The sequence below is a fragment of the Rhinopithecus roxellana genome, chromosome 1 (genome assembly GCF_007565055.1).
Source record: "Rhinopithecus roxellana isolate Shanxi Qingling chromosome 1, ASM756505v1, whole genome shotgun sequence".
Classification (NCBI taxonomy): domain Eukaryota; kingdom Metazoa; phylum Chordata; class Mammalia; order Primates; family Cercopithecidae; genus Rhinopithecus; species Rhinopithecus roxellana.
In genome coordinates this window covers 123,916,070-123,936,241 of record NC_044549.1, presented here as the reverse complement: position 1 = coordinate 123,936,241, position 20,172 = coordinate 123,916,070, and the positions used below count along the sequence as shown (strand labels likewise).

At 54.2% G+C, this 20,172-nt stretch overlaps 1 protein-coding gene across 14 annotated transcripts; it reads left to right on the top strand.

Annotated features, from left to right (window-relative positions):
• The first annotated feature begins 1,220 nt into the window (after positions 1–1,220).
• On the top strand, positions 1,221–19,931 carry TNNT2 (troponin T2, cardiac type). 14 transcript variants are annotated; one of them, XM_030929967.1, is made up of 17 exons: positions 1,259–1,336; positions 5,673–5,727; positions 6,829–6,839; positions 6,943–6,957; positions 9,143–9,172; positions 10,750–10,827; positions 11,178–11,213; positions 12,118–12,151; positions 13,303–13,363; positions 13,665–13,781; positions 14,603–14,680; positions 15,555–15,665; positions 16,558–16,566; positions 16,932–17,041; positions 17,586–17,676; positions 19,282–19,322; positions 19,690–19,931. In XM_030929967.1, the coding sequence occupies exons 2-17, from the start codon at positions 5,687–5,689 to the stop codon at positions 19,733–19,735; spliced, it is 909 nt and encodes a 302-aa protein (XP_030785827.1). In that variant the 5' UTR covers positions 1,259–1,336; positions 5,673–5,686; the 3' UTR covers positions 19,736–19,931. The 14 variants fall into 14 exon arrangements, with proteins under 14 accessions (XP_030785820.1, XP_030785824.1, XP_030785807.1 ...); XM_030929960.1 differs by lacking the exons at positions 19,282–19,322; positions 19,690–19,931 and adding an exon at positions 18,232–18,465 and having other exon boundaries at positions 1,221–1,336; positions 5,677–5,727; XM_030929947.1 differs by lacking the exons at positions 9,143–9,172; positions 19,282–19,322; positions 19,690–19,931 and adding exons at positions 2,921–3,223; positions 18,232–18,465 and having other exon boundaries at positions 1,224–1,336; positions 5,677–5,727; positions 11,181–11,213.
• The last annotated feature ends 241 nt before the right edge of the window (positions 19,932–20,172 follow it).

Below are 20,172 nucleotides of genomic sequence, written 5' to 3'. Positions count from 1 at the left end.
GCAGCATGGGTATGGAGCAAATGCAAGTCCCCTGTGCAGAGGACCTTTTCAAGGACATTAGTGGTAGAGGCAGCATAGTAACTCCCAAGATAGAGGGTTTGAGAGAAGAGTTTGAGGACTGGGAAGGCGGGACACATGACTGGGTGATGGGAGAAGAGAGCAGAGAATAGCGAGATTGCTTTCTTCGCCCACAGAGAAACAGAGGAGTGTGGATCATGAATGGGCAAGATCTTTAAGTGCCAGGGGGGTCATGGGGGAGGGGAGGGCCTGGTCCAGAGGAGGACCATTCCTGCTTCAGAGTCAAGCAGGACCTAGGCTGTGAAGATTCAGAGTGAGATGGAGGGGAGAGTCAGCTCAGCTGCCCACTGGCTTGCTTTCCTCCTGTCTCTTTCTTTTTCATAATCTACTGAACCCTGCAATGGGCCAGCCCTGAACGTACAAGTGCATGTACATGGTCAGACACAGGCAAGCAAGCGAAAGCCCAGGGCCTGACACATGCATCTGCACTCTAGCAGGTTTAGCAGGTCATGGTCCGGCACTGTTTGATTTTAAAGCCGTTAGGGGATGACCTTCGAGAGTCCGCATCACCCCTCTCGCACAGCGAGCTGCCTGTTCAAGGTTCTTGACTGGAAGTTCTACCTTGTATCTGGCCGCCTGTAGTGGTTTAAGTCCATTCCCTGTGAGGAGGGTGTGCCACATGACTTTGGGGGTCATGGAGAAGACCCACCTTGCAGATGCCCTCACGGAGGCTGGCAGAGCCAGCCACCTGCCCAAGGCTGCTCAGCCCATTAGGAGCTGGTAGCCTGGAAGGTGTCTTCACCCCCAGCATCAGTTCAAGTGGAGCAGCACATAGCTTTTGCCCTCTGCCTTCCAAGATTCTGGTGCTGAGACTTACGGAGTGTCTTGGAGGTTACCTTCTGCCCCCCAACCCTGTTCCCAGCCGGCCCTCCCAGGCCTGGGTTTCTGGCCTCTGCTTTATCAGGATTCTCAAGAGGGACAGCTGGTTTATGTTGCATGACTGTTCCCTGCATATCTGCTCTGGTTTTAAATAGCTTATCTGAGCAGCTGGAGGACCACATGGGCTTATATGGCGTGGGGTACATGTTCCTGTAGCCTTGTCCCTGGCACCTGCCAAAATAGCAGCCAACACCCCCCACCCCCACCACCATCCCCCTGCCCCACCCATCCCCTGTCGTGCATTCCTCCCTCCGCAGGGCTGGCTCACCAGGCCCCAGCCCACTTGCCTGCTTAAAGCCCTCTCCATCCTCTGCCTCACCCAGTCCCTGCCGAGGCTGAGCAGACGCCTCCAGGATCTGTCGGCAGCTGCTGTTCTGAGGTAAGGCTCGGGTAGGGCTCTGGGGAAGAGGAGAACAGAGAATGGACGGGGAGATGTGAGGGTCTTGGGCCCTGGCATCTTTACCCAGAGTCCACCTGTGTCCACAGAAGTCCATGGCCCCTCCTGGTGGAAGTCACACTTCAGAGGAGGGGTTGCCAGGACTGGGCTCCAAGATTGGTACAATAAAGCAGAGAGAGAGAATCCCATGGTAGCCATTGGAGACTAGGGTTGGAGTCCTGGACCTGCCACTAAAGATGTAGAGTTGTAAACTATTGGGTGAGGCACTTTCCCTCCCCAGGCCTCAGTTTTCTCATCTGTAGAGTGGGCTAAATATTTGCTAGGCCTCTGCCTGCTCTAAATACAATGAGGTTCTAACCAACAGGGACTCCCCCAAATTGCTTGTTCCAGGCCGAGGGTCACCTATACCTTTCCAGGCAGGTCCTTCTTGAGTCCCAGAGAGCAGAGTGAGACTGCAGCCCTGTCAGTCAGTCAGGTGAGTCCCCTGGTCATATTCTCAAGGCCAGGAACTCAGAAACTGTTCTGGAAGCGCTGAGAACCACCAGATGTGCAGGGTCCACTGCAGCGCCTCTCCAGGCCGACGCAGGAATTCCATTTGATGCCACTGACTCAGTGCCATTCCCTCCCAGAGAGGACCCTGAACTGAGCTGCACTTGAGGGGCAGATGGGGAAAGTCCTCACTGGGAGAACCTCTCCTTGTGTGTGAGCCCAGCTGGTTGGCATTAAAGGTTTTAACCTGGGTCCCTGTAAGTGTAACCCTTGTTCCATCCCACCCCAACACCCCATCTTGGGACAGGCCTTGCTCTGTGCCCAGGAGTGGTAGAGAAAGATTCCCTTGGTTTCTAGTTTCTCCTGGGCAGGCTGAAGACTACTCGGGGAGGGGGTTGCCTGGTGTGTAAGGAATTTCAGAGCACATTCCTGGCCTGCTGTAGCCAGGAAGATACCTGCCCTCCCAAATTCCTTTTCTGACCCATGTCTTAGAGGGCGAATCTTCCTTCTCTCTACAAAAGTGGAATCTGAGAGGATCAGGTTGCCTGCTGCCTCCTACTTTCTGCCCGCCACTTCCACTCCCCCTGCTCTCTCCCCATCCCCTTATCCCCCGCTCTCCTGGTGTGCTAACAGCTGTTGGCTCAGGAAAATCCCGGTTGAATGCTGGGGATGAGGACTGAGGGGTGGGGCCTGTGTTTCTCAGAATCTCGGAGACTGTTTCTACAAGGACAGGACTCAAGGCTCTTCTGTTTTATAGTTGGTTAACTGAAGTCAGAGAGGCTAGGTGACTTAAATAAAGCCACACAGCAAAATCTGGGTTTTAAGCCCAGATTTTTTGACCCCAAGGTCAGTATGCTTTATGCCTTCTGTTGTCTTTGCTTTACTCTCCAAGAAAGGTGACCCTGATCTCTTGGCTGTGAATGTGTTAGGCTAGAAAGCTGCCTGTGGAAGGGGGTGGGACTTGGGTGTGAGGACACAGGTATTTCAAGACATTCTGGGACCCTTGCCCTGCCAGGTTCTTGACCCTCTCCCATTCTGCAGCCTCCAGTCTCAGCCCACCTCTTTCCCCTGCATCAGGTCCTGTCTTTGAGCCACTGGCGTGGTGGTGTCCCCTGGGCTGGCTGAAGGCCCTCCTCCATCCTCCATGTCTGCATGCTATTTTTGGGAGCTGGATGGTGCTCCCAGGAACAGGGAGAGGAGTCCAAGCTGCTCTGTCCTCCTGTGAGCCCCCAGCACCATGCCCAGTGGCTCTGAACTGGTGGAAGGGCACAATAGGAGAGGAGAGAGAAAGCTAGAAGCTATGCACCCAGGCTGGACATGCACGGTTCCTCTGAGAATTTTCTTCCTCCCACTGAGGGACAGGCTCCTTCTGGGGCTCAGGTAGGAGCTCCTCAAGTTTTCAAGTCACTAGTTCTGGCCACTCCTCTGGGGCTTTGGGTAACACTTGTCACCCCCACCCATGCTGGGGTTAGGAAGGCTATTCTCTTTGGCCACGCTCATCCTAAGACCCATTTGGAGACTCTCTGGGGTTTGAGTCTTTTTTCAGCAGAATGAGGCTTGATCCCCCATTATAGCACCTCGCACACTTGATGTCTTTTTTGCTCACCCGCCCACCCTACCCTGGGGGTTGGGGCAAAAAAGTGGCTCAGAGCTGCGGTCCAGAGCTCCTTGTAAACAAGGCTCCTCCCTCACTGTCCTCATCCTGCTCCAGCAGAGGGAGCAGGGGAGGGACCACTCTGCTGCAGCTGTGCTTGTTTCTAACCTAGCAGGACTGGACATAATGGGAGCAGGGTCTGAAGGCAGTCAATCCAGGGCTGCAGTGGGTGATGAGTCTGGGGAAGTCTCCACCTAGAGGGGCAGCTGGGCAGTGGCAGCTCCCTTGGAATGGCTCAGCCTCAAAGAGGCTGCCTTACGGCGGTCATCACCCCACCCAACCAGAGCCCTGGCTCTTGCTGGATGTCCACAGATGAATGCCTGGGGTTGGTCTCAGCCACTCTGCGGGGGTGTGCAGGGAGAGGTGGAGAGGGAGTGAGCAGGGCTATCTATGTGCCTCTGGCCTCATCCTGAGGCTTGGGTCTGAAATTGGTGCTGCAGCGCTGGCAGGCGTGAGTGGGGCAGGAGGCGGGCAGCAGAGGAGGAGCATTGGAGGGTGGTCCTGCCATCATTCTCATTCTTCTCCCACCTCACTTCAGCCTCACTGTCACATCACCCCATCCATTCTCTCCCTTGGAAGCCAACATCAGGGAGGCTGTGGGGCTGGTATATTGCACTACAACAGAAGCTGCTGTTCACGTTTCAAACAACGTGATTGTGTCCCTGGAGCAGTGCACCGTCATGGCCCAGGAGGGTTGGGTCATAGCAGTTATTAGCTAAATGCCTACACTTCACACCAGCTCTGTTCCTCACACCTACCCAAGAAGAGCAGCAATTTCACAGCAAAGGGAGCTGAGATGTAGGGAGGTTAAGTGACCTTGCCAAGGTCGCAGGCAAATGCATGCTGGAGCCAGCATTCAAAATGAGATTAGTCTCACACTCAAGCGCTTGCTGTCTGCCCCCTCCCTGTGACTACACCCGCACTGTAACACCTGACATTGCCTAATGCCTTCCCCTTTTGTTAATGTCAACTGGAGCCTCATAAAGACCCTGAGTAGCCAGGATGTGTACACTTTATCTCCATGAGACAGAGAAAGGGCTGAGGTTTGGAGATGTTAAAAAGACTTGCCTAAACACCCTCAGCAAGCTAATGGAAGAGGATCTGAATCTAGATTATCTGTTCCCAGTGCAGTGAGAAGATGATCTCAGAATGAGTTCCCTGGGGGAACATTTTTTAAATCAGAATTTCATTGAGATAATTAAAGACTAATATGCAGTTGTCTTTAATAGCGAGCCCTTACACACTGTGCCCAGTTTCTCCCAAGGGCAACATTTGCAAAACTAGTACAATATCAAAACCAATATTGGACATCAATACAATCTATGATCTTATTCAGATTTGCCCACAATTGCACCTTGTGTGTGAGAAACTAAACAACTTTAACCTGTGTAGGTTCATGTATCCATCACCATAGTTGACATACTGAAAAGATCCCAAACCACAAGGATCCCTTCTGTGTGCTTTTATTTATTTATTTAGAGACAGGGTCACTAAATAAATTTTGTCCAGGCCGGTCTCTTGGGCGGCCCAAATACCTTTTGTCCAGGTCTCACTTTTGTCCAGCACAGATGAAATGGGTGTGGTGGCTCACGCCTGTAATCTCAGCACTTCGAGAGGCTGAGGCAGGAGGATCCCTTGAGCCCAGGAGCTCGAAACAGCCTGGGCAATGTGGCGAAATCCCAGCTCTACTAAAAATATAAAAATTAGCTGGGCATGGTGGTGCACAACTATAGTCCCAGCAACTCAGGAGGCTGAGGTGGGAGAATCGCTTGAGCCCAGAAGATTGAGGCTGCAGTGAGCCTTTGTGCAGTGAAGATTTGTGCAGTGCTAAACAGATCCTGTGGAGTGGGGGTGGGCAGAGTGGACGGAAAGGTTGAGAAACTGCAGACATTGTCTTGAGTGTCACAGATGGAAACGCAGCATCCCAGGCAGTGTTGCCTGTTCAGGGGCAAGGAATGAAGTGGACGTCAGCAGGTGGCCTTGGTGCCATATGGGTGTCACTATCTCCCCTGGCAGGGGATGAAAGAGGCTTTTTGTTGCAGGTCATACAGCTCATAAGGGGTGGAACTAGATTCAGCCCAGGCCTCTCTGATCTCTGTAAAACAGGGGCCAGAGCTCTTCTGAGGAAGGCAGGCTTCCCTTTGCACCTGCACTGACTTTTTTCTCTTTTTGGAGGCAGAGCAGAGACCATGTCTGACATGGAAGAGGTGGTGGAAGAGTACGAGGAGGAGTGAGTATCTGGAGCATCCTGCCTGAGTGGGGTTCCCTCCCCCCGCTGCCCTGACGCCTGGTCCAGGAGCCTCCCAGCTGTCCTAGGATTCTGGGTAGAAGTAGCTATGTGTGTTTTGGGCACCCTGGGGAGAGATATAGCCATTTCCTTTCCACTCCTTACCCCTGGGTTATAGATCCCAGGCAGAGCACAGGCCGAGGGACTTTGGGAAGCACAGAGGTTCAGCTCCAGGGTCTTTGGGGTTCTTGGCCAGTCCTGGCTAGGGGACTGGCCATGAACAGAGAAGCTGAGACATTGGGTTTCCTGAAACTGACTGAGGAAGTTTCAATGACTCTCTAGAGGCCACAGAACTGATTGTGCTCCCCAAAACCCAGCTCAGAACCCAGTGTTATCACCCCGTCTTGGATCCCTACTCTCCCTGACAGTGCCCTGCCCACAGTCCTGTCCCAGAGGGAAGCCAGGGGATGGGACACAGCCAATCCAATAACTATGGAGGATAGTGGTTACCAGGGAGGAGACAGAGGTATAGGCACAGCTCCTGCCCTCACAGAACTTACTATCTTGTTGAGATATGAAGACATAAACTGGGGGAAGAAATTAGCAAATGGGACCCGGTGTGGAAGGCGGGCTGTTGGTAGTGCAGGAGTTCTGAGGAGAGGGAGATCAGGGGCTGGAATAGTCGGGGGCTGTGTGGAGAAGGCAGGTCCTACCTGTGTAGAATTTGGAGAGATAAGAGATTTGGGAGAGGGCAGGACTTTCTAGAAAGGGATACAGCCTGGGCAAAGATGGAAAAAGTAAGTGAGCAGAAAGCTGGTGAGACCAAGCTGGCCGGGACGGAGGCTTGCCAAGGATGGTAGGAGGCAGCCCTGCATGAGAAGGGCAGGCCAGACTAGTAGGTGTCATCGCAAGGTGGGCAGGGCAGCGTGGACTCCACTAGCCAACAAGGGGAAAAAAAGGGGGATTATCTTTGGGGAAAGGCCAGTGTGTGCAAGCCTGTGCATGCATGTGTGTGCATGCATGCATGTGTACATATGTGTGCAGGCATGTGTGTTTGCATGTGCATGTGTGCGAGCTACTAACAGTGTTTCCTGTTGCTCTCAGGGAGCAGGAAGGTAAGCGTAAACGTGTGTACTCATTTGGATCAAAGACAGCCTGGTTTGAAACTGACCCACCTCTTCTCTCTTCTCTTGCTGCCTGGACTTTTCTTCTGAGCAGAAGCAGCTGTTGAAGGTATGTACCTCAGGCAGATGGAGAGCCAGAAAGGGGCAGGCTCAGGAATGTGGAAATCCTGGGAGCCCTGGGAAAGCAGCTCATCTGTCCCTGCTCCTCACTCTCAGCTCAGCAAGATCCTCCAACAGCAGTGCCTTCTAAAATGGGAATCAGTCCTATCTGGGTTGCTCGGGTCTTGAGGCAAACAATTTAAACCTGTATCTTCTGTCTGTCATTTGCTTCAAACCCAGTGACCACTTTTCCCAATTATTTTTGCTTCTTTTCCCTTTTATCATGGGAAATTTTAAATGCATATAAAGGTAGCAATAATAATAATAATGCTCCCCCTGCCCAATGTACCCATTACCAGCTTCAACAATCATCATCTTAGGGCCAATCTTCTTTCCTCTATACCCCACCTTCCCCCAGTTATTTTGGAGCAGACGTCCAAAATTGTTCCCAGGCACCATGTCATTTCATGCTTCAAGATTTCGCTACACTGTATCTCTAAGAGATAAGTACTACTTAAAAAACATAACCACAATGCCATGATACGCCCCAAAAGATTCCATTTGGTAATTTCTCAAATGCGATTGTGAGTATGAAATTGCTCAGTGATCTGAGAAGTCTTATCTCGGCATGAAGCTTTGTTATGACTCTGAGCTTGCAGAAGCCCCTCTTGCTGCTCCTGTTCTGATCAGTTAACCCATTGCCCTCCTCAGCTGTGGGTCCCACATCTCTCTGAAAGAATGCCCTCACTTTTCCTTCTTCCTGAGAGCTTGGCGCATGGAAGTGATTCAGAGGCTTCATGCCAGTCCTCCCCCTACACCCCAGGCAGGTGGACCCTGCCTTTTAGTGCTCAGGTATCACTTCAGCATGTGGCGTGTAGACATTAGGAGAAGGGTCTCTATGAAGGTCCAAGGGGGGAGCTCAGATGGCCCCTCCCTTGCTCCCCATGGCTCCTAGGGAAAATGGGGAACCTCCTGCACATTTAGGGCTGTTCCAGGGGTGTCTGGCCAAAGAAGAGACAAAAGAGAAAGTCACAGGAGAAACTGAAAGAGGCCACAGGTATCCTTTTTGGTTTTCAAAGAACACCAGATACTTCAGAAGCTGTTGGAAATACATATTTGAATCAAAAATCTAGCTGGTTCCAAATTCTGCTGTGTTGCCTGAACAGACTCTTGATATGGTAGCCCTTCCTTTGTTTTGGAGGATTTTCCACTTCCTTGTAACAGGTTTGGGGTGGTGGAGTTTGAGACATAGATCTCTGGATTTGGGACCAATCTGCCTGCCACACACAGTAGAATTTGGCTGTGAGTTAACAGAGTCATTCTCCACTGCACTGGGGTCTGAGCCATGTAGCATCTGCCTTGCTTGCCATGAATAGATGAGACCCGCCTCCCACACAGCTGAGGATCTGGCTGCAAATGATGAAGAGAGAGCAACATCTAGATGGGTGTCCACTAAGCCTGCAGGATAGATAGTGCCAAGTGTCCTTCTTCCAGGAGAGGAATTGTTCCACTTGCTGGAACTGTTTTTTTTGGGCAGATATTTGTACATAGAACAACTGTTGTAGATGCAGTCTCTTTCCTTAGGGTTATAATGCTGGACCCTTCTCAGATGGGGCAGCCTCCTCCCAAAAGGCCGGGAAAATCTCCCCTGGGGCCAGGCTCTCCAGTGAGCCTTTCTAAAGTGTGGCTTCTGGAAATTGGACATGGTTTGCAGAATACCCAAGAGCCTCATTCAGAGCAGGAACATAGGCATGCTCGTTGAGAGCAGGAAATTTGATGGGAGTGAATTATCCCCCACTATCTCCTCTTGAGGGGCCTCTGTCTTCATAAGAAGGAAGCCGAGGCTCTGTCGTCTAGAGGCAGTGCAGTTACCACAGATAGCGTGCTCCTCCTATGCCAGGCACCTGCTGGGCACTCTATGCTTGCTAGGTCATTCAGTCCTCACCAGGGCTGAGAAGTGAGTAGAATGATCCCCATTTTACTGATGAGGCACCTGAGGCTCAGGGAAGCAACTGAGAAGAGAGTTGCCCCTGTTGCTGGAAAGTAGTGGCTTGGGAATTGGAACGCCGGCCTAACTCCAAAGCCCACACTCTTAAAACCACTGCGCTGGGTGGCTGCTCCTGCCCTGGGCTCTCTGCTCCTAGACTAACCTGTCTCGCTTTTCCCCTCCGCTGCGGCCACTCCCTGAACCTCAGAAGAGGAGGACTGGAGAGAGGACGAAGACGGTAGTACAGTCTTTCCTTCTGTGGTGCTTTCTGCTGCCTGCTGTCCCGAGTGCAGCCTGCTTGTCCAGTGACCCTGCTCTGGGGGCTGGGGGGTGTGAGTTGGGGTCAGGGATGGAGTGGGTCAGTCGTCCCAGGGACCAGGATCACAGTTCCAAGTTGCTCATCATGCCTGACCTTCAGGGCCACTGACTCCTCTTCCTGGTTCCTGATCCTTTCCCTGGGCTGGGCGGTGAGAGGGACGCAGGTTGGCTGGTCTCCCAAGCTGCTCCAAATGTGGCCATAGAGGGGGCCTGGCATCTGGAAGCCAGCAGCGTCACTCTGCCCCCGCGCACATCCCAGTGTTCTGTGCTTGGCCCTCCTTAGGAGCTGGACAGCACCAGGCAGGGTGGCCAGGGTGTTGACTGGGGGGTCTGGGGACAAAGTTCTCTGGAGAACAGCCAGGGAGACTGGAAATAGCCAGAGCAGGAAGGACATGATGGCAGCCTTCAGATGCGCCCTGCTGATGGGGAGCACAGGACCAAGACAAGGGAGTGAGACCAGGGCATAATTTTAGAAAGTGCGTCTTGACAGCGATATCTCAAGATGCAGTAGTTGGGCTGGGGAGACAGTAAGCTCCCCATCCTTGGGATGTGGCCTGGCCACTGGGTGGGGTGGGGTATATTGTACAGAGAAGTGACATGTCAGATGAGGTGGCAGAGGTGTGAACAGGATGGCCTAAAGGTGAACCCCACAATGGCCATGTCCTTCCTCGCTAGCGCTCTACTTTCACACCTTCTAGAAGGATCATTTTGAGGCAAGACTCCTGCAGGGATCAAAGAAAAGGCATTTCCAGGCTTCAGAGAGGACTCAGACCTGGGAAGGGAGGACAGAGAGGATGAAGGCTGACCCTTCTCCCATGATGGTGTCTTCCTCCTGCCTGAGGCTTTTTCTTCTCCCTCTGCCAAGAGGCACCCACTTCCCAGTGCATCAGTGAACAGGCATCACAGAACACTTCCTACAGGCAGAGCCCAGGCCAGGCAGCATCCTGTCTCCCTTATCTGTGTCTGTCTGTCTACTCCAAGTGCCTGATTGAGATGGGGGCCACATCCTGCCAAACAAATGGATGAAAATAGAAAAATCCTGTCCACTTTCTGGATAGTATGAAGATCCAGATGTTGGGTGCACCATCCAGCCACACAGTCATACTCTTTTGGTTTCTTTGAGATGTGGATTGAGGGTGTCTAGAGTCACTAGGTTCAGAACAGGAGCTTCCAGACACCTCAGCTTAAGCAGGGCATGTTCTGTGGTGCCAGACATGGGGTGGAACTTCTGGGCTGGAAAGTTGGGGAAGGAGGTGGAGTCCTGTCATCAGGGAGGTCTCTGGGATGAGTGGGGCTAAGCTGGGTGGGAGGAGGCAGCTGACAGTCAAAACCAAGAATGGCAGCCCCCTGGCATTCACGTTGGTTGTCCCCAAATTCGTCTGGACCTAGATGTCTTGACCCCCATCCCCACTCCCCACTGCCTGTTCTCTCCTCTGGGTTCTGCCTGATAGCACGAGTGGGGCCTGCTTCTTCACTCTGTCTGCTTCACTTCTCTAGAGCAGGAGGAGGCAGCAGAAGAGGATGCTGAGGATGGGGCTGAAGCAGAGGCTGAGACCGAGGAGACCAGGGCAGAAGGTAAGTCTCTGGATGAGGGTGCAGGGACCTCAGGGGGTGGTGAGAGCCCCCGGAGCCATTCCTGAAGCAGTAAGAAACCCCAGAACAGGCTCTCCCATGTGCACCTGATTCTCCTATTGGCTAAGATTCAACCATTGATTGCCCAATCAACAAACGTTGACCCAGTCCTTCTCTTGTGTCGGGCAGAGTCTTGGGTCCAGGGGAATGTGCATGCAAGACAGAGCTCTGTGACCCCAAAAACCAACAGAGTGCATCTTGGCTAGGACTTATTTGTGGGGGAGGCTCTTGGTGGGATGGGGGGACTTGAGCTCAGAACAAGGACCTTGATTGATTTCTCGTGTTTCATTTAGAAGATGGAGAAGAAGAGGAAGCAAAGGAAGCTGAAGGTAAGGATATCAGGAGAGAGGTACAAGGGAGGCAAAGGAACCCCTCACCGCAGCTTTGGAGGAGAATGCCCACCGTGCTCCTTCCAGGGAAGTGGGTGTGCACTGAGAGGGTTTGGGAGAGGAGAGGACAGAACTTGGTGGCACTTCCAAAGTTTTAGATGTTGAGCTTTAAACTTTGCCCCTTCTCCTCCCAGAGAAGCTGCCTTGGTGGCACCCAGTGGGAGAGGGGACCATTGTCCAGCCCCCTGGTCTGGACAGAGCAATGGGACCCAGAAGTCATATCTACATATGAAGCTCCTAGAGCTTAGGTGAAGTCACTTGTAGGATGTGGCATCCGTAGGATGAAATCCCAAAGCATAGATGGTCATGGTGGGCCATTGCTGCAGTCATCGTCATGCTGCAGCCTTCACCAGGGTTCTAGGTGGTCCCAGTCACTTCTCCAGAGAGGAGGGGACAACCAGCTGGGGCTTGGAATCATGTCATCAGCTTCTGCCCTGTGGCTACCAGGAAGTCCAGGGGGTAACAAAGGAGGCAAAGACCTGGGAAGGGATTCTAAGGCCAGGACCCCTGGGGACCTTTCCAAAGGAATCCTCCCCACTGTGAAGCCCAAAATAAGCAAAATTGCTTTGCCCAAAACTGGTGAGTGAGAGAAGGCTTTGTGTGAAATTCCACACTGCGTGAGTGTGTGCTCTGCAGAACTCTATGGGAGAGGGAGTGTGGCATCTGCAGCCCCTGCTGCCTTTATTCTCCTGGATGCTCCTGGAAGCAGGGCTCCCCGTGCCAGGAGGGACTCTCTGTGCAGCTGGGGCAATGGAAATCCACAGGGGTCTAGCTCATCGAGGGTGGAGTTGGGACCACATCTGGGGCCCCCTGACCCATGGCTGTGTGCTTCTGTCTCCTCCAGATGGCCCAATGGAGGAGTCCAAACCCAAGCCCAGGTGAGTGGGTTGCACCTGGGTAGAGCCAGGAGCAGAGGCTCAGGGAGAGAGGATAATGATGGAACAGGGGTGCAGTAGGGGCAGTGGGCATGGGCTGGGGGTTTGGTGGGCACAGACCACCACATACAGTTGTACAAGTTGTGTACTGCACAAGGATCTCTTCCTAAGGGAGTGAGGGCTGAATTCCACCCAACACTCCATCACTGATCGTGCACCCTGGCAGGGATGACGCTATGTTCTTCTAGACGAAGAGCCCTGAACAGACACTCTCCTCTCTCACAGTATGGCCAGAACACCTTCCTCCATGGCCGAGGTGGGACCTGGGGATAAAGGGAAGCAAATTGTGGGGAGCTAAACAATGAAACCATGTCAGCCTAGGCATGGTGGCTTCAGAGAGCTGAGAGGGGGCAGGGCAGGGTGGCTTGGTGCCACACACGTGAAGCCCACCTGAAGGTGGTGTCTGCTGGGGGGCTGGGATATAGGGAACATTTCCCTTTTGATGATGCCAACCCTACCAGCAGACGGCACCTCTCCCCACTCACAGGCTCTTCCCATTTCAGTGGGGGCTTCTGAAACCAGCCCAAGACATCCTAGATCCGTTCATTTGTCCAGTGCCTTTCCCTTTCCTGGCCTCTTGTGCACTGCGGTATCTCATTTCAGCTCCACACAGCTGGGGGAAGGTGGAGATACGAAGAATCAGAGAACCCCCTGGGTCTCAGTATGTGTTGGGACCAGGACCAAACTGCAAGACTCCCAGGTCCATGCGAGTTTCTGCGGGGTCCACCAGGGGATTTGGAGCCGACAGCATGCCATCTTGTCACAGATTCTTTGATTCCAAGTTGTGTAGCTTTGAGCAAGTCACTCAACGTCCCTGAGCCTCAGTTCTCCGAAGTGAGATTAACAATACCTACTTCATGGGCATATCATGAGCATGAAGTGAAATGGCATATGTGAAAGAGCTTTGTGCTTTCCCAGGTGCTGAGCAAGGCTGAGGACTGCCATTGTTGACATCAGTGTTAATGTCATTGCTGTGGTTGGTCGGGGCAGTGCTGGAAGATTCTCTAGGAAGGAGTAGGACCCTGTCCTGGACACTCTTAGTCCCTGGGTCCAGAATGGGGCTGATGCTCACTGACTATTCCTCTCTCCAACAGGTCATTCATGCCCAACTTGGTGCCTCCCAAGATCCCCGATGGAGAGAGAGTGGACTTTGATGTGAGTGGTGGCTGTGGGTTGAGCAGGCCTGGGCTGGGGATAGTCCCAAGGGCCCCCAGTGACAGAGATTTTGTGACCTTGGGCTGGGGTAGAGCACAGGTGGGATGGGTGCAGCACCGGCCAGGGTGGGTGCCCGTCCATGAGTGTGGTCCTGGGTTCAGGCCACAGTTGCCCCTTCCCTGGCCAGGCGCCAGACCCTGCCAGAGGTCTTCTGCATTGTGGTGGGGTGTGTCTAGCCCACCCATCTCTCCCCTGGCCTCTTTGGAGGGGCAGCCTCTGAACCGCAGTGGTCCACCCACAGGACATCCACCGGAAGCGCATGGAGAAGGACCTGAATGAGTTGCAGGCGCTGATCGAGGCTCACTTTGAGAACAGGAAGAAGGAGGAGGAGGAGCTCGTTTCTCTGAAGGACAGGATCGTAGGTGTCCAGTCTGCTCACCTAATGTTCTCTGATGGCCAGTCTGTCCTCCTTCCTTTTCGTGAGGCCCCACCTCCTCCAGACAGCCTTCCCTGGTGCCTCAAACCCAGCTAGGTGTGAGCTCTCCTTCAGGGGCTCTCTGGCACTCTGCACAGCTCCTGCAGCCCTAACTGGTGTCTTGGTCCCTGCCTGCTCTCCCCACCCGACTGGATGCTCCTTGACCGCCAGAGCTGAGTCTGATCTGTTTCAGGCCTCCCCAGGGCCTAATTCAGGCCCAGGCTGTGGACTGGTTGGTCACAGGCCTGCTGCCCCACCCCTGCCCTTGCCTCCTCTTCCCCCACAGATGAAGGGAACTTGAGTGTGACCTGCAGAATCCCACATCCTTCTCCTGCAGATCATGGAGGCTGCTTTGATTGCTTTTGTTTCTCCCCATCAAACTTGCCTTCCCACAGACATGCTGCTCTGGCTGGAGCAATGACTTGGCCATCTATCCAAGCATATGGCACAGAGCAGCTGCCAGGGCAGGGTGGGATGCAGGTGGGGGCAGAGCTCAGGAGGAGCCTGCCTGATGTTTCCCAATTGTGGAGGGCAGTCTCACCATGAGGAATGTTGGAAATGGGTCACCGCAGGTACCCTGCTGTGCATGTCCGTGGAGCTGGTTGAAAGTGGAGGCCCTTGGAGGCCAGGCACCACTGCTTCAAGACTCTGGGAGGAACCCCCCCGCAACCAGGAATTCCCTTGCCACACCATGCAGGTTTCTGTACCTGCAATGTCACCTTCTCCCTATGCACACCTGGGTGGGCTTTGCCTCTTCACCTTAGGAGAGACGTCGGGCAGAGCGGGCCGAGCAGCAGCGCATCCGGAATGAGCGGGAGAAGGAGCGGCAGAACCGCCTGGCTGTGAGTGACCCCCAGCCCAGGCTCATGGAGTCCCCCCATGCTCCCAGCTCCTCCTGGGCCCCCAGACCCCTCTCTATTCATCAACATGAATGAAATCAGTCAAGAGACAATATTGGCCAGGTGCGGTGGCTCACGCCTGCAATCCCAGCACTTGGGGAAGCCAAGGTGGGTGGATCACCTGAGGTTGGGAGTTTGATGCTGGCCTGACCAAATGGAGAAACCCCGTCTCTACTAAAAATACAAACTTACTGACCGTGGTGGCACATGCCTGTACTCCCAACTACCTGGGAGGCTGAGGCACGAGAATCACTTGAACCCAGGAGGCAGGGGTTGCGGTGAGCCGAGGTCATGCCACTGCACTCCAGCCTGGGCAACAAGAGTGAAACTCCATCTCAGAAAAAAAAAAAAAAAATCAGTATCAACCTAGGAAGTGCTGGACATTGTCTTGGTCCTGACAATATATCAGCAAACAAGAGAGAAACACCTGGGTCCTTATGAACGTGTTATTTTAAAACACTCTCCAGCCCTCATCCCTTCCCCTGTGCAGACTTCGTGGGAACTGAAGGCCCCATAGCTTTCTTCCATGCAGCTGCTGAAGGCATTTCCGGAGCAACAGGTCTTCCAGAGGCACTCCCAGCTTGAGGGGGTGACAAGACCTCACATTTGGGGATCAGGACCTTATTCATTCATGCAGTCATTTCTCAGTCAGTGGACTCCTGTGGGCCAGCCCTGTGCTGGGAGCTACCCCCTCAGAAAGCTCCTTGCCCAGCGGACAGAAAGCTGAACTCACCCATAAAGACCATAAGCTTCAGCCCAGAATCAGGGTTTCCCATCCTTTCCCCTAATTTGCTTTCTTCCCCCGGCTGTAAATCAGGAAGAGAGGGCTCGACGAGAGGAGGAGGAGAACCGGAGGAAGGCTGAGGATGAGGCCCGGAAGAAGAAGGCTTTGTCCAACATGATGCATTTTGGGGGTTACATCCAGAAGGTAGGTGGGGAGCAGCAGGGGTCGCCAGGAGGTCCTGGTATAGCCCTGAGGAATGAGGTGTCCACTGCAGCAGGTAGACTTTAGGTCAGATCCCAGGAAGAGATTCCCAGCTGTTGTGGGTGGGAGACTGAGGTCTCCTCATGCCCAGCCCCTGAGCTGGTTTTCAGCCTGACCGTGGTTTGCACTAGGAGGGGCCTGCTGGGATAGGGGCTACAGGCAGAGCCTGGGGCACCAATGGTGCTCCCCATGCCTGGCCCCAGCAGTGCTCAGGAGCCCTCAAGGAGGCTGGGTGCAGCTGGAAGAGGCTTGTGCCTACAGTCAGAGCTCTAGTTGGAGACCCAACTCTGCCACATACAGTTGTGTGAGCTTTTGCAACCTCTGAGCCTCGGTTTCCTTAACTGGCACTCATATTGCCTGCCTTGATGCTTTGAGAAGCTCAGATGAGCTACCATGGAAAGTGTCTATGTGCCACACAGATGTGAGGTTGTTTGTTCCTGGAAACTGACTCTCAATCCCTAACTTTTGTGCCCCATTCCTCCTAGATCCTCCATTCTCAAGGGAGGAGGGGTATGTGAAATTTATTTTCTCCAGGTAGGGAAGGAATCAAAACATTTTCTTAGATTTCCAGCTTAGTCCCCAGCTCAGAACTAGGCCACCCCCTGCCTCTGCTCCCATGGTGACCACACCAGCCAAGACTTTGGCATCAAAGTCTATCAAACAGCCCCTGCTGTAACGCCCAGACCCACGTCCTAGTAAACCCGGCTGCCTACAGCGAGTGTCTGAATCTTCTCTTCCGTGTCTCTCCTTGCCTTTGTCTTCCCGCCTTCTCTGTGTCTCTGTTGCCGTCTTGGTCTTTTTCTCTGGGCCTCTCTCTCATGGTTTCCCGGTTTAGCAGGCCCAGGTGGGTACCAAAAACCTCAAGCCTTCTTCCTCCCCATAGTTTTGGGGAGCTCCCTGGGAGGGAAAGGCGACTTGCTGGAGGGGAGGAGTGAAGAGATTGGGCTGGCTAGGGACGGTGGGGGGAAGCTGGCGAGAAATGGAAGAGATTAGTTAGGCAAAGAAGGAAGAGGCTGACGTGATCCTCCTTGCCCTGCCTCAGTTTCCCCAGGGAATGCATGTAGTTGGTAGTGTGGGGTGTGGCAGGAAGATGAGCATAAGAACCTGGCCCTCCTACAGGCCTTGCTCCACCCCCACGGGGTTTGGGGAGGGTTAAGGGACAGGGAGGGGGCGATCTGGTCAGTTTTCTCTGCTTCCCACACCCTTCAGACAGAGCGGAAAAGTGGGAAGAGGCAGACCGAGCGGGAAAAGAAGAAGAAGATTCTGGCCGAGAGGAGGAAGGTGCTGGCCATCGACCACCTGAATGAAGATCAGTTGAGGTAGGGGCTGGGAGGAGGGGTCCTGGGGCACTGCCCGCATCTGCTCCGGGAGGGGTCGGGCCGAGGGCACTTCTTGTATGAGCCACCAGAGGGCGTGACTGCCTCACATATTTTCCCACGGCAAATTTGGTGGGACCAGAGCTGGGCTCCAACAGGTCGGGCCAGCTCCCTTCTGGGCTTTGTTGATGGGCAAAGAGAACTGAGCAGGTGCCCCACCTCTCTGAGCTTCATCTTACCCACCTGCACACGGGTGTCAGTACAGGGGATTGAACTAGATGCTCTCCTGCGCCAGAAGGGCTTCTCCCGCTCCCGTTTGTTCTTGGAACTTTGCCCTGGCAGCCCCCGGTGTCCATTCCTGAGCACTGGGTGCTACCGTCTGGTCCCCAGGCTGGGTCAGGCCCAGGGGGTGGGCTGGGGTACCCTTGGCAGGCCCAGAGGTGGGAAGGAGGGCTGGGACCCTGGGGGGTGGGCTGGGACCAGGACGGAGGCCCAGGAGGGCCCTTCCTTACTGGCCCTCACCCCATTCCCACCCTCTCCTGTGCAGGGAGAAGGCTAAGGAGCTATGGCAGAGCATCTATAACTTGGAGGCAGAGAAGTTCGACCTGCAGGAGAAGTTCAAGCAGCAGAAATACGAGGTGGGCTGCCATGCTGTCCCCGTCCAGCGTCTCCATCTCATGCTCCTCCTGGTTCACTACGTCCCATAATACTGCTGCAGGTCCCTGGGTCCCTGTCCCTATCCCCCACCAGCCCCCTTCAGCTCCTGCATCTGCCCCTGCTGCCTGGCCTTCAGCAGTGTTCCATGTCCACCGCATTGACAACTGCTTGCTGGAAGTGTCTGAGAGCTTGCTGGTGCTGAGCAGAGACACTTTCCTGGGGTTCCAATCCTGGGGGTCCCCAACACGGCGAGGCAGCAGCTCAGTGATCTGAGCTGGATACAAGGACCAGGATGCACCAAGCCAGGACCCCCAGTGGAGGGGGAGGGCTGCCCTCAGAGAGGTGCTTCTCCCCATGTACACCCAAGGCCCTGGTGTGGGCACAGTTAGGCTGAGCTTCAAGCCCACAGTCTTTCAGGGTCTTACCTGCACTAATGAGGGTCCTAGGCGAGCACATACCAGGCAAGGAAATGGCTTAGAGGACACGGATGCTACATGCCTGAGCTCAGACCTGAGCACCAGCCCTTCCCTATCCAGCCCCTCAACCCCGGCCCTGGGGCCTCTTTGCTGACTAAGGAAAGAATTCAGCTTCCCCTGGAGGGTCTCCTCTGCTGCTCCTGCCAAACCACTCCTCCCTGGGTAAGAAGCCCTTCCCTAGGCAGGCTCAGGCCCCAGTGGCTACAGGGCACCCCCACCTCCCAATACGGAGAAAGGCTGTATTGCCTGGTGACAATGGCATGGACTTTGGAGCCATAATGCCTGACCTGTGCCCCTCACTGGCTGTGTGACATTGGGTGAGTTAGTCTACTGTTCCTTGCCTCCATTTCCACAGGTAACACTACGACCTACTTCACAGGGTGATTGTGAGGGTTACAGAGATAATACTAATTATTATTATTACTATAGTGTTCCAACCATTGTTCTGAGCATGTCCCATGTATTAACTTATTACGCCCTCATAGCAGTCCTATGGGTTCATATCTGGGAAGGTGCTTGGGACAGAGCCTGGCACCCACTAAATGCTCAGCAGGTGTCAGCCATTGTTATGGCCTCTCTAGGCCTGCGTCTTCCACTTTTTTCTTTTCTTTTTTTTTTTTTTTGGTTCCACACTGAACTCCGCACTGGCCAACAGGACACAGATTTGCCAAACTTTGGGGCAGTGCCCTGCGGGGTGGTGCATGGGGATGCTACCCCTCAAAGGGCACAGCTTCTGGGATGGTGGACAGCTGGGCAGGGGTGCCCAGAGGGGTCTTGGGCTGGGCTGCTAGGAGGGCTCCATGACACAGCCTCTAGCTTTGTGCCCAACTCTCAGAGGCCCTCCTTATGGGACTCTCATCCTGAACCTACTATGGCCCTGAAACCCCACAGTGAGAGGCCCATGAGGCATCCTGGAAGCTGCTCCTTGGCTTCTGCCTATGGCACACGGGCCCCTCCTGACCCTTGACTATCCTAACCCCTCCTATTCTTCGATGCTTCTCCTTCTACTGCACCACTGCACTCAGCCCCCTTCTCCCCATCCCCAGGCCACCTGGGACCTGAGCCAATCAGCTTCAGTGTTGTTCTTTGTCCTTCCCACTTTTCTTGCAGATCAATGTTCTCCGAAACAGGATCAACGATAACCAGAAAGTGTAAGTGTCTGAGGTCATCCTCGCTTAGCCCACCGCCTGCCCCTTCCTTCCCTACCTTCCAGCCATCCCATTCCTCCTTGGAGCGCACCAGGCTCCCAGGCTTTCCTCCTCTGCTTCAGGCCACAGGTTTCCTTCTCCAGGTCCTCCCGGGCCTCGTGCTTCTCTCCCTGTGGCCTCTGCTTGCTGGTGGGTGTGGGATATGGGGCAGAGAAGCCTCCCTCCAGCTTTAGGCTGCTGCCCTATTCTGCCCCTGGAGGCAGCTCCAGGCTGCTCCTCTCACCTTTGGCACCCCTGTCCTACCCAAGTCCCATGGTGACCTGCTACCCTGCCTGTGTCTCCATGTCACTGGGTCCTGCTTCCCCTGCAGCTCCAAGACCCGCGGGAAGGCCAAAGTCACTGGGCGCTGGAAGTAGAGCCCAGCCTCCTTCATCAAAGATCTGCTCCTCGCTTGCACCTGTCTCCAGCCTGCACTTCCTCAGTTCCTGGGTCCTCCTGGGCACCCCAGACAGCTCCTGTTTGGAAATGGGGAGCTGGTCTAGGTGGGAGCCACCACTCCTGCCTGCCCCCACACCCACTTCACACCAGTAATAAAAAGCCACCACACACTGACTGGCATTTCTGTCACTTCCCCTTCAGAGAGAGAGAAACTGAGGTGAGACCTTGGTCTCACAGGCCCCCAGCATCTGCCAAGCTTGGAGGAGCTTTCCCCTGTCTGGTCCTCCTGCTTGCCTCCAGCTGGGAAGAGGGTGGAGGGCCCAGGTACAGCCCAGGAAGCAAGAGCAGTGGAAAGGACTTCTGATCATAGCTCCTGGGAGTCACCAAAACAGCACATGGGAAAAATGCTGTTGAG